This window comes from Urocitellus parryii, chromosome 11, assembly GCF_045843805.1.
Source record: "Urocitellus parryii isolate mUroPar1 chromosome 11, mUroPar1.hap1, whole genome shotgun sequence".
Classification (NCBI taxonomy): Eukaryota; Metazoa; Chordata; class Mammalia; order Rodentia; family Sciuridae; genus Urocitellus; species Urocitellus parryii.
In genome coordinates this window covers 75,281,147-75,293,298 of record NC_135541.1, presented here as the reverse complement: position 1 = coordinate 75,293,298, position 12,152 = coordinate 75,281,147, and the positions used below count along the sequence as shown (strand labels likewise).

At 36.2% G+C, this 12,152-nt stretch overlaps 1 protein-coding gene across 1 annotated transcript in view; it reads left to right on the top strand.

Moving 5' to 3' along the window:
- Window positions 1-2,847: 2,847 nt before the first annotated feature.
- Window positions 2,848-12,152, top strand: part of Alg14 (ALG14 UDP-N-acetylglucosaminyltransferase subunit) — an 86,960-nt gene continuing 77,655 nt past the window's right edge. The window contains exons 1-2 of the mRNA XM_026409616.2: window positions 2,848-3,008; window positions 8,354-8,505. Of these exons, the coding sequence (XP_026265401.2) occupies window positions 2,873-3,008; window positions 8,354-8,505 (288 nt within the window). The 5' untranslated portion in view covers window positions 2,848-2,872. The remainder of the gene's footprint in view (window positions 3,009-8,353; window positions 8,506-12,152) is intronic.

Here is a 12,152-nt window from a genome sequence, read left to right as displayed (position 1 = left end):
ATATAGTGTCTAGCACATAGCATATACTCATTAAATATGTTGAATAAATTAACACACAAAAATCCTACAAAAAAATGAAAAGTCTGAACTTCTAAATAAACTTAAAAATATGCATGAATAGTAGATATTTTTCATGGAAACGTTGGAAAGGTGTAAGAAAATAATAATCACTTCCCAGATAGACTACTTAAGATTGGTTATGAACCACATATCATTAATTTTGTCAACTATTGTATTTTTTCATGCTTTACATAGCACTATAATTTGCCTTCATGAAATTTTTACCTTTTACTCATTGTCTCAATTTTAGTTGCTGATTCTTCTGGCTCTGTCTTAACTTTCCTGATTAACCCAACACAGTTTCCTGACCTCTTGATTTTCTACACATTCTGTCACAGCCCAGGACTCAGCCCACCCTGTAGACAGTTTTATTCAGGGATTCTCAGCTTTGCTCCTGTCTGTGGCCTGTTACCTAACTCCTCTTTGCAGACCTCAACTGCTTTGACAGGAAAACCAAACAGTTTGACTTTCTCATTAATTTAGAGTAACTTAATAACTCCAATGTTACCTATTCCATCATCCTGATTCTTGATATTACCTGGCAGCCCCTAAATACTTGATTGCCCCCATTCAATTCTAGCTCTATACCAAGTGTGAGCAAACTGATATTTTTCCTACAGATATAGGTGATTATAGTAATGAGGGGATAGGATAATATTAGATGCAACAGTATCCTCTCAGTATTAAGTCTTCCCTAATATGGAACTTGGAGCTTGAAGCCAAGTAATTATTATAGTCCTGACATCCACATTGCATGTGTCAGTTTACAAAGAAACATTATCTTCACAGCAATTGAGACACTATTGCCTCCTACATTCAACTTCCTGTTCTCCAAAAGAATTTCCATTTTGTTCACTACCCATCCTGCACCTAATGTTATATGCTAGAGCAGAATTGTATGTCATCCTCCATTCCTACCCCTGCCAGCCTTTGGGGTCTTTTTCCTTTTTATTCATGGGGAAGTGATATGAAAATGGTATAAACGAGTGAAAAACAAGTTTTTTGTGAGGGATTCTGGGAAAGATCTCTTCGACCTTAAGGAGAAACAAAGGATCCAATGACAAGATAACCTTTTTTATGGCTCTGGAGATTGCTCTGTGTGGATGTAATTTGTAGGGCCACTTATGTCTTCTTTTAAGCATGAAGGTAGAGAGTCTTAGGTTGAAGCCATTTCTGAGAATGGCAGAGACGGTAAATGAAAAAAATGACATTGTAACATTCTTGAACTGTTTTTCATATTATTCTGGAGACCCTCTTCTGGAGACTTTCAACAATGTATTTATTTGTTAAGTCCACCAAGGGATTTTGATTTCCATCAAAATTTGAGACACTGACCTCTAAATCCACAACTACGAACTTTCTCCATTATTTATCAACTAAGAAATCTTAGGCAAATTATCTAACTTGTATGAAATTTGCTTCTTTATTTATAAAGAGAGGAATAATATCACCTTACTGGCCTTATTGTGAGGATGCAGGGTCAAGAGGATTGGATGGAAGAATACATAGAGTGCTGAGATTCACAAGCCAGAAAAAGATGTAGCCAAAAAGATTCCCAAACTTGCCTGCTAATTCAGGAATTAACACCTGGTTTTATAAACTGATCCCATCACCTCCCCTGAAGATTCAACTACTGGGCACCAAGCACTATCACCAGTATTTCTTTGGTGGACTCTGGAAGGCTGTCCCTTCAAATACACATTCTAGGCTCCGGGTAAATGTGACCATCAGGCAAGTCTGAATTGACCAAAGAAATACACTATATAGTACTCATAGGCTACAGGAGTTAGGATTTCTGGTTTCTAATTCTGGATATGACACTATTCCATTTAGGCAAGTTGTTGCACCTTTCTGCACCTGTTTTCTCACCTGCATGCTTGTTCTATCTAAACTACAAGTCTGTGGGCGTCCAAAGGCAATCACATTTGAGGTGAAGGGGTTTCTCTAACTTTAGGGTTTTTGATGTTGTTGATGTTGTTGTTGTTGTTGCTGTAATGTGGATTAAGCAGACAAAAATAAGCAAAAGTGGGAGTGAAGGAAGTATTGGCAGATAATGATTTTTCTTGAGGCCATGAGGAACAAACTCGGAATGCTTTGAGGTAAAATCAATTGAATAATAATTGTAGGACTCTGACTTCTCTCTCCTGCTGCCTTGAGCTACTGGGCTTGCAATCCTCTCCGGAACATGGTGTAGCGTGAGGTGATCACCCTCAACCACTCTGGTCCGTATAGTGAGATCACCTGGAAAAATTCAAGAAATGCGTGTTGGGCAAGAGCGGGTTCACACAAGAACCTAAATTCATTTTGTTTTTCCCCATTAGGATATCTTTACTGACAAAACATTCTCAGTGATGTTGGTATGTGCAACAGAAACAGTTCAGGAAGGGAAGAGAAGAAAAGGAAAAAGAGGATGGAAAAAGCGGAAGGGAGGAAAGGAAGAAAAAAGCGATGTATGTGTTAGTTTCAGGCCAAAGTTGGCAGGCAGAGCTGGAACACCTCCTAACTTGGGAGCTTGGGGGGTCTTTCGGAAGTGCAGGAGGCCTGATCTCATCACTGGCGGAAAACAAACTTCTCCAGCGTTTAACATCCCGAATTTCAGTTTATGCCTGGAAGGAGGCCTAGCAGAATCAAACAGGGCAGCCGCAAAAGTCCGCAAAGCCGGGACTTTTCCCTCCGGCCTGCAGCCACGCCCACCTCGGCATAGCCACGCCCACCGAGAATGCCTTGCTCGAAGTTTGGGTCTCCTCAGCGCCTGTAGTTGTGAACTTTGACTGCTCCTGCCAGGAATAATGCGCATGCGCCCTTCCTTTGCATGGTGTGTTTTCAAATTTTAGCTGCAGCGTTCGGAGCTGTGGCTGTGGTCCTAGTCCTACGACTATGGATAGTGCTTCGGCCCCAGGACGTGACGTCCCGGGAGTCTCTCAGTCTTCTGGTGGTGGCAGGGTCCGGTAAGTATCGCGGCGGTGCCTCTTGGGCTTGGGTCGGTCACTACACACCCCAGAGTACACCGCGACGCTTTCTCTGGCCTCCTTAGCGCTCTTTGGAGCGATGCATGCTGAGATTTGTAGTTTCTCCGCGGTACCGGAATCAGCCCAGCCCGGGGGGGGGGGGGGGGGGGGGGGGAATGCAGTTTTCTGACGCGGCTCCTTCCCTTTTAATAATAAGTAATTTACACTTGTCTGTAATTAAGCCTCTCCTTTGTAACAAATAATTAGTGAACAGAGAACGCCGACGCTTTTGATGCTAACATACAGTTTTCCTGTTTGGCTGTTGTGCATTATTAATGTAGGCACTTTGTCTTTCGTTTAGGAAACACGAATACTAAATAGTAAATGAAGCAAAGTGAATTGTTTCATTTCTAAATATACAACACCCACAAGGTCAAAATCATTGACTACAGATCGTAGAACTGTGCATACAGGGTGGCAGAATATGAGCAATAAATTGTCCTCTGTCAGGTAAACAGTCCATATCTACCAGCTCTGAAGGCATTTACGATTTTAAATGGACAATTTTGGTAGGAATATATTCCTGTCCCTTATAATATCATACACACACACACACACACACACACACACATATATATATATTCATAATCATGCATGGCTTACCTTTTAAGAATGTGCCCTTGTGCAAACATCATGAGAGATCCTTACACAAACCCAGAAGTTATAGAATACTACACACCGAGGCTCTCTGGTATGCGTATATATGGTATAGTCCTAGGGCCATGGTGAACAACACAACACAAGATTAAATCAAACACAACAGAAAATGATACAATTAAGAAGCAGTAAACATGAGATAGGTGAGGCTTCTGCTGCTGTTAACAGGATATATTTTATTTTATTTTTTAATAAAAAGAATAGTAAATAAACCAGTAGAAGTCACTTATTATCTAATATTATGTATTAGATAATACATAATATTGATTGTATGTGCTATGCTTTTATGACAGGAAGCACCACAAACATGTGAGTATTGCCTTGTAGCTACTGTGTTATGACAGCTACCATGTCACTAGATGATAAGAATTTTTCAATTCCCTTATAATCTCATGAGACCACTGTCTTATAGCTGTTAATCATTGACCAAAATATCATTATGTAGTGCATGACTACACACACACACACACACACACACACACACACATTTGGAAATACCAGGAGATTGTGTGCAAATAGAATATTTAAAGTATGAACAAATTTATAAATATAATTTATTACTTTATTCATTTAACGTGTTTATTTTGAGCTGTAAGGTAGGCCAGGCACTAAGCTAAGCTTTGGAAATAATAAAACTGACTAATATTATATGGAGTGCTATGTGCTAAGCATTGAGAAGTACACAAAAATACAACAGTGGATGAAATAGAGAATACAGAAAGACTAACAAATAACAATACAAAATGAGTACTTGCCACAATGAGGTAAGTGCTAAAAATCTTATATAATTGTAGAAGAAGTGCACAGCTGTGCTGTGGCTATGCAATCTTCAGAAAGGGCACCACTTTATCTGAACTTGAGACAAGGAAAGGCTAAAGGATGATGTCCAGGTTTCTGATTTAAACAAATGGATAGATGTTAAAGCTGTTCACTTGGAAATATTGGACTTGGTGGACTAGAATCCAAAATTGTTGAAAACTCATCTGACAAGTGGTGTCTTCCCTCATTCAACACATTCAGGGTAGGGAGGGATCAAGGACCTTCAAGAATCATGCAAGTCAAAAAAACCACTTGTAATCAAATAAATTTAATAATTTATGCTGAATTTTTTTGAGGAGGGAAAAAGTATTTTCAAAGTTCACCTTGAAAACCAAGCAACATTTGATCTCTAGGTACCATAAAATATTATTAGTCAAGCACTTATATTCAGAGGACATCTCTCAAAATATACTACTTTTCCTTTGATACACAGTGGGTTCTCCTTGGGCAAATTTTAGATTTAATATTGAACTCATTCTTTCAACAATAGGAAGGCATAGTATTTTATGTTCACTGGCGGTACAGCAGTAACAATGAACAAAAACCCCTGCCTTGGTGTTTGCCTTCTAGTGGGGTAGACATTGGGGTATGTAAAAGGCAAAAGAAAGAAATAAGACTACATAGTAAAGTTATGTAGTGATAAATACTAGGACATGGGAGGAGAAGTAGCATTTAAAAAGAATTGTCAAGGAATACCTCCTGGGAAAATGACAGATATCCAATAGCAAGGAGGTCAGAGGTAACCAGAGTAGACTAAATAAGGGGGAAAGAGGCAGGTGATAAGGTCCAAAAGGAGCAGAAATTGCAACCAGATTACAAAAAGCCTTTTATTCCACATAAGACACAACACCATTGGAGAGTTTTAAGCAGAGCTAAATAATTCAGTCAACTCTTCTTAATAGGATCTCAACTGGATGCTGTGTTGAGAATACCCTGATGGAGAAATGAGGGGGTAGGGTGGAGACCAGGAAACTATGTTTATAATCCATGTGAAAAGTGACAGTGGCTTGGATCAGAATGGTAGCAAAGGAGTTGGTGAGAAGTGATTAGATGTTGTATATATTTTAAGGTAGAATTGTGATGATTGTATTCCTCAATAATATATCTACTAAAATAGACCCAGAGTTCATCATTTTAATGACTTCAGTAGGAAAGTTAAATTTTCAATGAATGTACTTACTGAAGTTTTCCTTTTGAGAGAGAAGACTATTAAATCAGGTATAATGAAGTTTCCATTGCAGTGGAAGTTGTTGTGAATATTAGGTTTTATCCTTAATTGTTCCAGCTTGAAAACAAGTACCCACTTTGCAAACCACAACACTTTTCAAGGCTAAAAATAAAAATACCGAAATGAGTATAAACCAGATGTGTAAATTACATACCCCTGTCATCTCTTACTTTAAAATTCTATGAAGTCAGTGTGTGATTATAATTCTTTTTTTTTTTTTTAGAGAGAGTGAGAGAGGAGAGAGAGAGAATTTTTTTTTTAATATTTATTTTTTAGTTCTCGGCGGACACAACATCTTTGTTGGTATGTGGTGCTGAGGATCGAACCCGGGCCGCACGCATGCCAGGCGAGCGCGCTACCGCTTGAGCCACATCACCAGCCCCGTGATTATAATTCTTGACATTCACACTAGTCTGTGTCACATTTCTTTCTATGTATAATTCCTTCTAGAATCTGGAAAGAAACTACTCCTTTCCTACTGTTAAAAAAATGTTAGTGTAACCTTGTCTCTAATTAAAATACAAAATAGGGCTGGGGATGTGGCTCAGTGGTCGAATGCCCCTGAGTTCAATTCCTAGTACCAAAAAAAAAAAAAAAAAGTGTGTGTGTGTGTGTGTGTGTGTGTGTGTGAGAGAGAGAGAGAGAGAGAGAGAGAGAGAGAGATATCTTGGGCTGTGTTTGTAGCTCAATGGTAGAGCGCTTGCCTACCGTATGTGAGGCAGTGGGTTCAATCCTTAGCACCACATAAAACTAAATAAAATAAAGGCAGACTATTGAGTATGCTAATAATTTAATTGTCCATACACAACTAAAAAAATATATGTGTGTGTATATATATATATATATGTGTGTGTGTGTGGAATGGAAACCCATACTTAATTTGTTTGATTATATTTCTTTGTATTTATTATTATTAAAAACTCATTCTTAGAATCATAAAGGAGGTGGGATAAGGGGTCCCCCTCTTGATCAAAGGAAAGAGGAGGTAACAAACAAGATGAATGTAGAGAATGATGAAGACATCAACCTGGCTGAAGCACAGAGCTTGTGACATGAACCTAAAATAGGTGTAATATAGTTCCTTATTGAGCTTAAATGGTTTGTGATAGATATTCTTTCATTGCTGTTGTTTGCACGAAATAAACCACGGTGAACATGCAGTTAGCTTTCCTTCCATGTCCAGTGGGTTCTCTATCCTTGCATACAACCAATGGCAGATCAAAAATATTTTTTAAAAATTACATTTGTACTAAACATATACAGACTTTTTTCTTGTCATTATTTCCTAAATAATACATTGTAACAATGATGTAACATTTACATTATAATAGACATTATAAGTAATCTACAGATGGTTTAAAATATGCAGGAGTAAGTATGTAAGTTGTATGCAAATACTATACCATTTTTTCTAGAGGACTTGAACATCTGTGAATTTTGGTTTCATGTCTATTCTGGAAATAATCTTTCACAGATACTGAGGAAATGATGGTAGTTATCTTTTTAAATTTTATTTTTATTTATTTATTTATTTTAGTTACACATGACAGTATAACGATCTTGACATATCATATATTTGAATCAAATGGGGTATAATTTCTCATTTTTCTGAATGTACAGGTTGCAGAATCACATTGGATATAGTCACGTATATACATACAGCAATACTAGTGTCTGTTTTATTCTGCTTTTAAATTCATGCTTTTAAAATTAAGGTATTAAAATTTTGGAGATCATATGATTTTAAAAACTGAATGTTGGGACTGGGGACTCAGTAGAGCACTTGCCTCGGAAGTACTAGGCCCTGGATTCGATCTCCAGCATCAAAAATAAACAAACAAAAAATCCAAAGTAAAAAATAAATATGGTGAAGCTGGTAAATATTTGAGGATCTGCAGTGTGCTGAGACCTCTGTTAGGAAGTGGTGAACAAAAAAAAATCTTCCTTAAGAAGATCCAAGCCCTGCTGGCCAGGGCTCTTGCCTTTACTTTTTTCTCTATACAGAAGTCTTCAGTAACTGCTTTCATTTTACTTTCCTGATCTTACTTCATCTTCACCTTTCTTTCCAGTATTCACATCATTCCATGAACACATCTCAGATCTTCATCTCATGCTCTAACAATCCCTATCTCTTCCCAGTAGCCTCCCTACTCCTGTCAGTTCATTATCTTTACCTTTCGAGTTACCTGAACCTTTACCAGATCTTCCAAACTCTTAGGACATTGATATCTACTTGCTTTCATTCCCATTTTAGTTTTTCTTGCTGTCTTGCATCCTTTTTATCTTACTCTATGGTGTGTGTCTTGACCTTTTCCTATCAGTCTTCTTAATTACAGGAACTATATCTTGAACTTTGTTATACCTTCCTCGGTACCTACTGCTAATGTCAAATTTATTTTTATACATTATCTTTTCCCTCTATAACAGTAGTGTTTATACAATGACAGATTATTGTTTTCAGTGTCTTCCTATCTTTTAAGCCCTGTACCCATCTTTGAAAACATGATATCAGTATAACTTGGTCAAATGGATATGTCCATTGTGTATTTATTAATCTTAGGCCTTCCAATATTTTTTCCAGGTGGTCATACCACAGAGATCCTGAGGCTGGTTGGGAGCTTGTCCAGTGCTTACTCACCTAGACATTATGTCATTGCTGACACTGATGAAATGAGTTCCAATAAAATTAAGTCTTTTGAACAAAATCAAGCTAATCGAGATTGTAATACCATGGTAAGTGATTATTTCTATTTCTGAAAAAAAAATTACAAGTTGTACATTGAGTTTAGGTTTCTCTGAAAATAATTTTATGACACTTTAGTGCCCTACCCACAATGGGCAGTCAAATGTTTACTGATATGATGAAATTTATTTCTTTTACTCTCTCACTCAGACTCACATTTTTTTTAGTGATCCAAACTTTATTAGCTTTTTTCTCTTTTTTTTCCATTAGTACATTATAATTTTACATAATATTGGGATCTATTACATATTCATACACACACACATACACTTTTTTAGTGTTTTTTATTAAACCATAATTATACATAGTAGTTGAGTTCATTTTAACAAAATCATACTTGCAAGGAATTTGATTTCAATCCCCATTCCCCCTTCTCTTTCACCCTATTCTTCCTCCTCTACTCTACTGAACTTCCTTTTACTCCTTTATTTATTTATTTTTGATTGGTACTTTCTACACATACATAAGGTGAAAGTCCCTTTGGTACGTTTATATATGTATATAACATGATTTTATTAAATTTATTTCATATTCTTCCTGTTTCCTTTCCTTTCTCCCTCTCTTTTTCTCCCTGTACTCCACTGATTTTTCCTATATATTTATAATATCCCATTTCTCACCTCCACTCCCACAATGCTCTTCTTTCCCTTCATTTGCTCTAGCTTCCCCATATGAAAGAAAACATTCTATCCTTGATTTTCTGAGTCTGGCCTGTTTCACTTAGCATGATGTTCTCCATTTCCATCCATTTACTAGCAAGTTTCATTATTTCATTCTTTATGGTTGAGTAAAACTCCATTGCATATTTATACCACATTTTCTTGATTCATTCATCTGTTGATGGGCATCTGGAATGATTCCATAATTTGGCTATTGTGAATTGTGCTGCTATAAACATCGAAGTGGCTGCATCTCTGTAGTATGCTGATTTTAGTTCTTTTGGATAAATACCAAGGAGTGAGATAGCTGGGTCATGGTGGTGTCATCCCTAGTTTTTTGAGGAATCTACATACTGCTTTCCAGAGTGATTGTACTTATTTGCAATCCCACCAACAATGTATCAATGTACTTTTCCCCTACATTGTTGCCAGCATTTATTATTTGTGTTCTTGATAATTGCCATTCTGTCTGGTGTAAGATGAAATCTTCATATAGTTTTGGTTTGCATTTCCCTGATTTCTAGAGATGTTGAACAGCTTTTCATATATTTGTTGGCCTTCTTTTGGGGAAATTTCTGCAAAACCAAACAAACAAACATTATTTCTTTTGCCCATTTATTGACTGGGTAATTTGTAATTTTGGTGTTGAATATTTTGAATTCTTTTTATATTTTGATTATGAATACTCTGTCAGAAGAGTAGCTGGCAAGGTTCCCCCCTACCTTTCTGTAGGTTCTCTCTCTACATTCTTAATCATTTCCTTTGCTATGCAGAAACTTTTTTAATTTGGTGGCATCCCACTTATTAATTCTTGGTTTTATTTCTTGAATTTTAGGGGATTTGTTGAGGAAGTCAGTGCCTGTACCTATATGATGGAGTGTTTTCTTCTAGCAGTTGCAAGGTTTCTGGTCTAATATCTAAATCTTTGATCTACTTTTATTTGACTTGTTCAGAGTGAGATAGGGATATAATTTCATTCTTCTACATATGGATGTCCAGTTTTCCCAGCACCGTTTGTTAAAAAGACTGTCTTTTCTCCAACATATATTTTTGGCACCTTTGTCAAGTACAAGATGGCTGTAAGCATGTGGGTTCTTCTGTGAGTCTTTTATTGTATTCCATTAGTCTTCATGTCTATTTTGATGCCAATAGGTAGTTTTTGCTACTATAGCTCTGTAGTATAGCTTGAGATCGGTTATTGTGATGCTTCCCACTTAACTTTTCTTGCTTATAATTGCTTTGGCTATTCTTGGTCTCTTATTCTCCCAGTTGAATTTTAAGGACTGTTTTTTCTAGTTCTGTGTGAAGAATGCCATTGGAATTTTGAAGGGGATTGCTTTGAATTTGTGTATTGTTTTGGTAGTATGGTCATATTTATTTATGTTTTCAAAGACCAACTCTGTTGCATTTATTCTGTGTATTTTTTATTCTCTATTTCATTAATTTTGGCTCAGATATTTATTATTTCCTGTCTTCTACTGATTTTGGAATTAGTTTCTTCTTCCTTTCTAAGCCTCGAAGTAGAACATAAACTTATTTATTTGGAAATCTCTCTAATACTTTTTAATGTAGGCATGCAATGTAATAAATTTTCCTTATAGTACTGCTTTCTACTGACCCAGAGATTTTGATATGTTGTATCTTTGTTCCCATTTGTTTGTAAGAATTTGTTAGTTTCTTCTTTCATTTCTTCTTTGGTCCATTTTTCACTTAAAAGAATATCATTTAATCTCCATGTATTTATGTGGTTTGTATTCTTTTTCTTGCTGTTGATTTCTGGTTTCATTCCAGAAGGACTCATGGGATTGTATCAGGGGTTTTTGTTTTGTTTTGTTTTGTTTTTGTATTTGCTAAATCCTAGAATAAGGTCTATTTTGGAAAAGATTTCATGAGCTGCTGAAAAGAAAGTAAATTTAGCTGTTTTAGGGTGAAGTATTCTATAACTGTCTATTAGGACCATTTGATTTATAATATTATTTAGTTTGGTTATATCTTTATTCATTTTATGCTTTGATGACATACCTGTTGGTGATAAGTATATGTTGAAATCATCAGTATTATTTTATTGGGATCTGAAATTTAATGTCAGTGAGTATTTTCTTTGTTTATGTAATTGGGTGCACTGACATTTTACTGCACTGGCATATATATCTACTGTTGTTAAATCTTCTTGTTGGATTGTTCCCTTTACCAGGATGTAGTGGCCTTCTTTGTCTCTTCTGATTAATTTTTGCTTAAAATCTATTTTGTTAGATATGAGAATAGCTTCTCCAGCTTGTTTTCAGACTCCTGTTTGTATAGAATATTTTTTCCCATCCTTTTACCTTTAACCTGTGAATGTCTTTGCTTATGAGATGAGTCTCTTGCAAACAACATATAACTGGATCTTGCTTTTTGATCCATTTTGATAATCCATGTCTTTTGGGGGGAGTTGAGACCATTTATATTCAGTGTTATCATGGATATGTGATTGTGGTTTACTACCATTTTTATTTTTTGTTATTTTAATTCTGTCTTGATTTTCATTTAGATGATTAATCTTCTATTGATCTTCATCTATTTGGGAGTTCTGGGATTTGGTTTTGGGTTTCTCAGGGTGCAGTTTATCTGTGAGTATTCTTTGTAGTGCTCGATTGGTGGCCATATATTCTTTTAGTTTACTCTTGTCATGGGAGGTTTTTATTTCCCCATTGAATATGAAAGAGAGCTTTGCTAGATGTAGCAATTGTTTTTTTTTTTTTTTTCAGAGCTTGGAATATCTCACTTCAGGCCCTTCTTGATTTTAGGGTTCAAGTTGAGAAGTAAGAAATGAGCCTTTTTGATTTGCCTTTGTGACCTCTTGCAGCTTTTAATATTCTTTTCTTATTTTCTATGCTAGGCATTTTGATTATGATTTGTCTTGGAGAAATTTTCTTCATATCTGGTCTTTTTGGGGTCCTTACACCTCCTGTACTTGGATGCCGATCTCATTTCTGTTA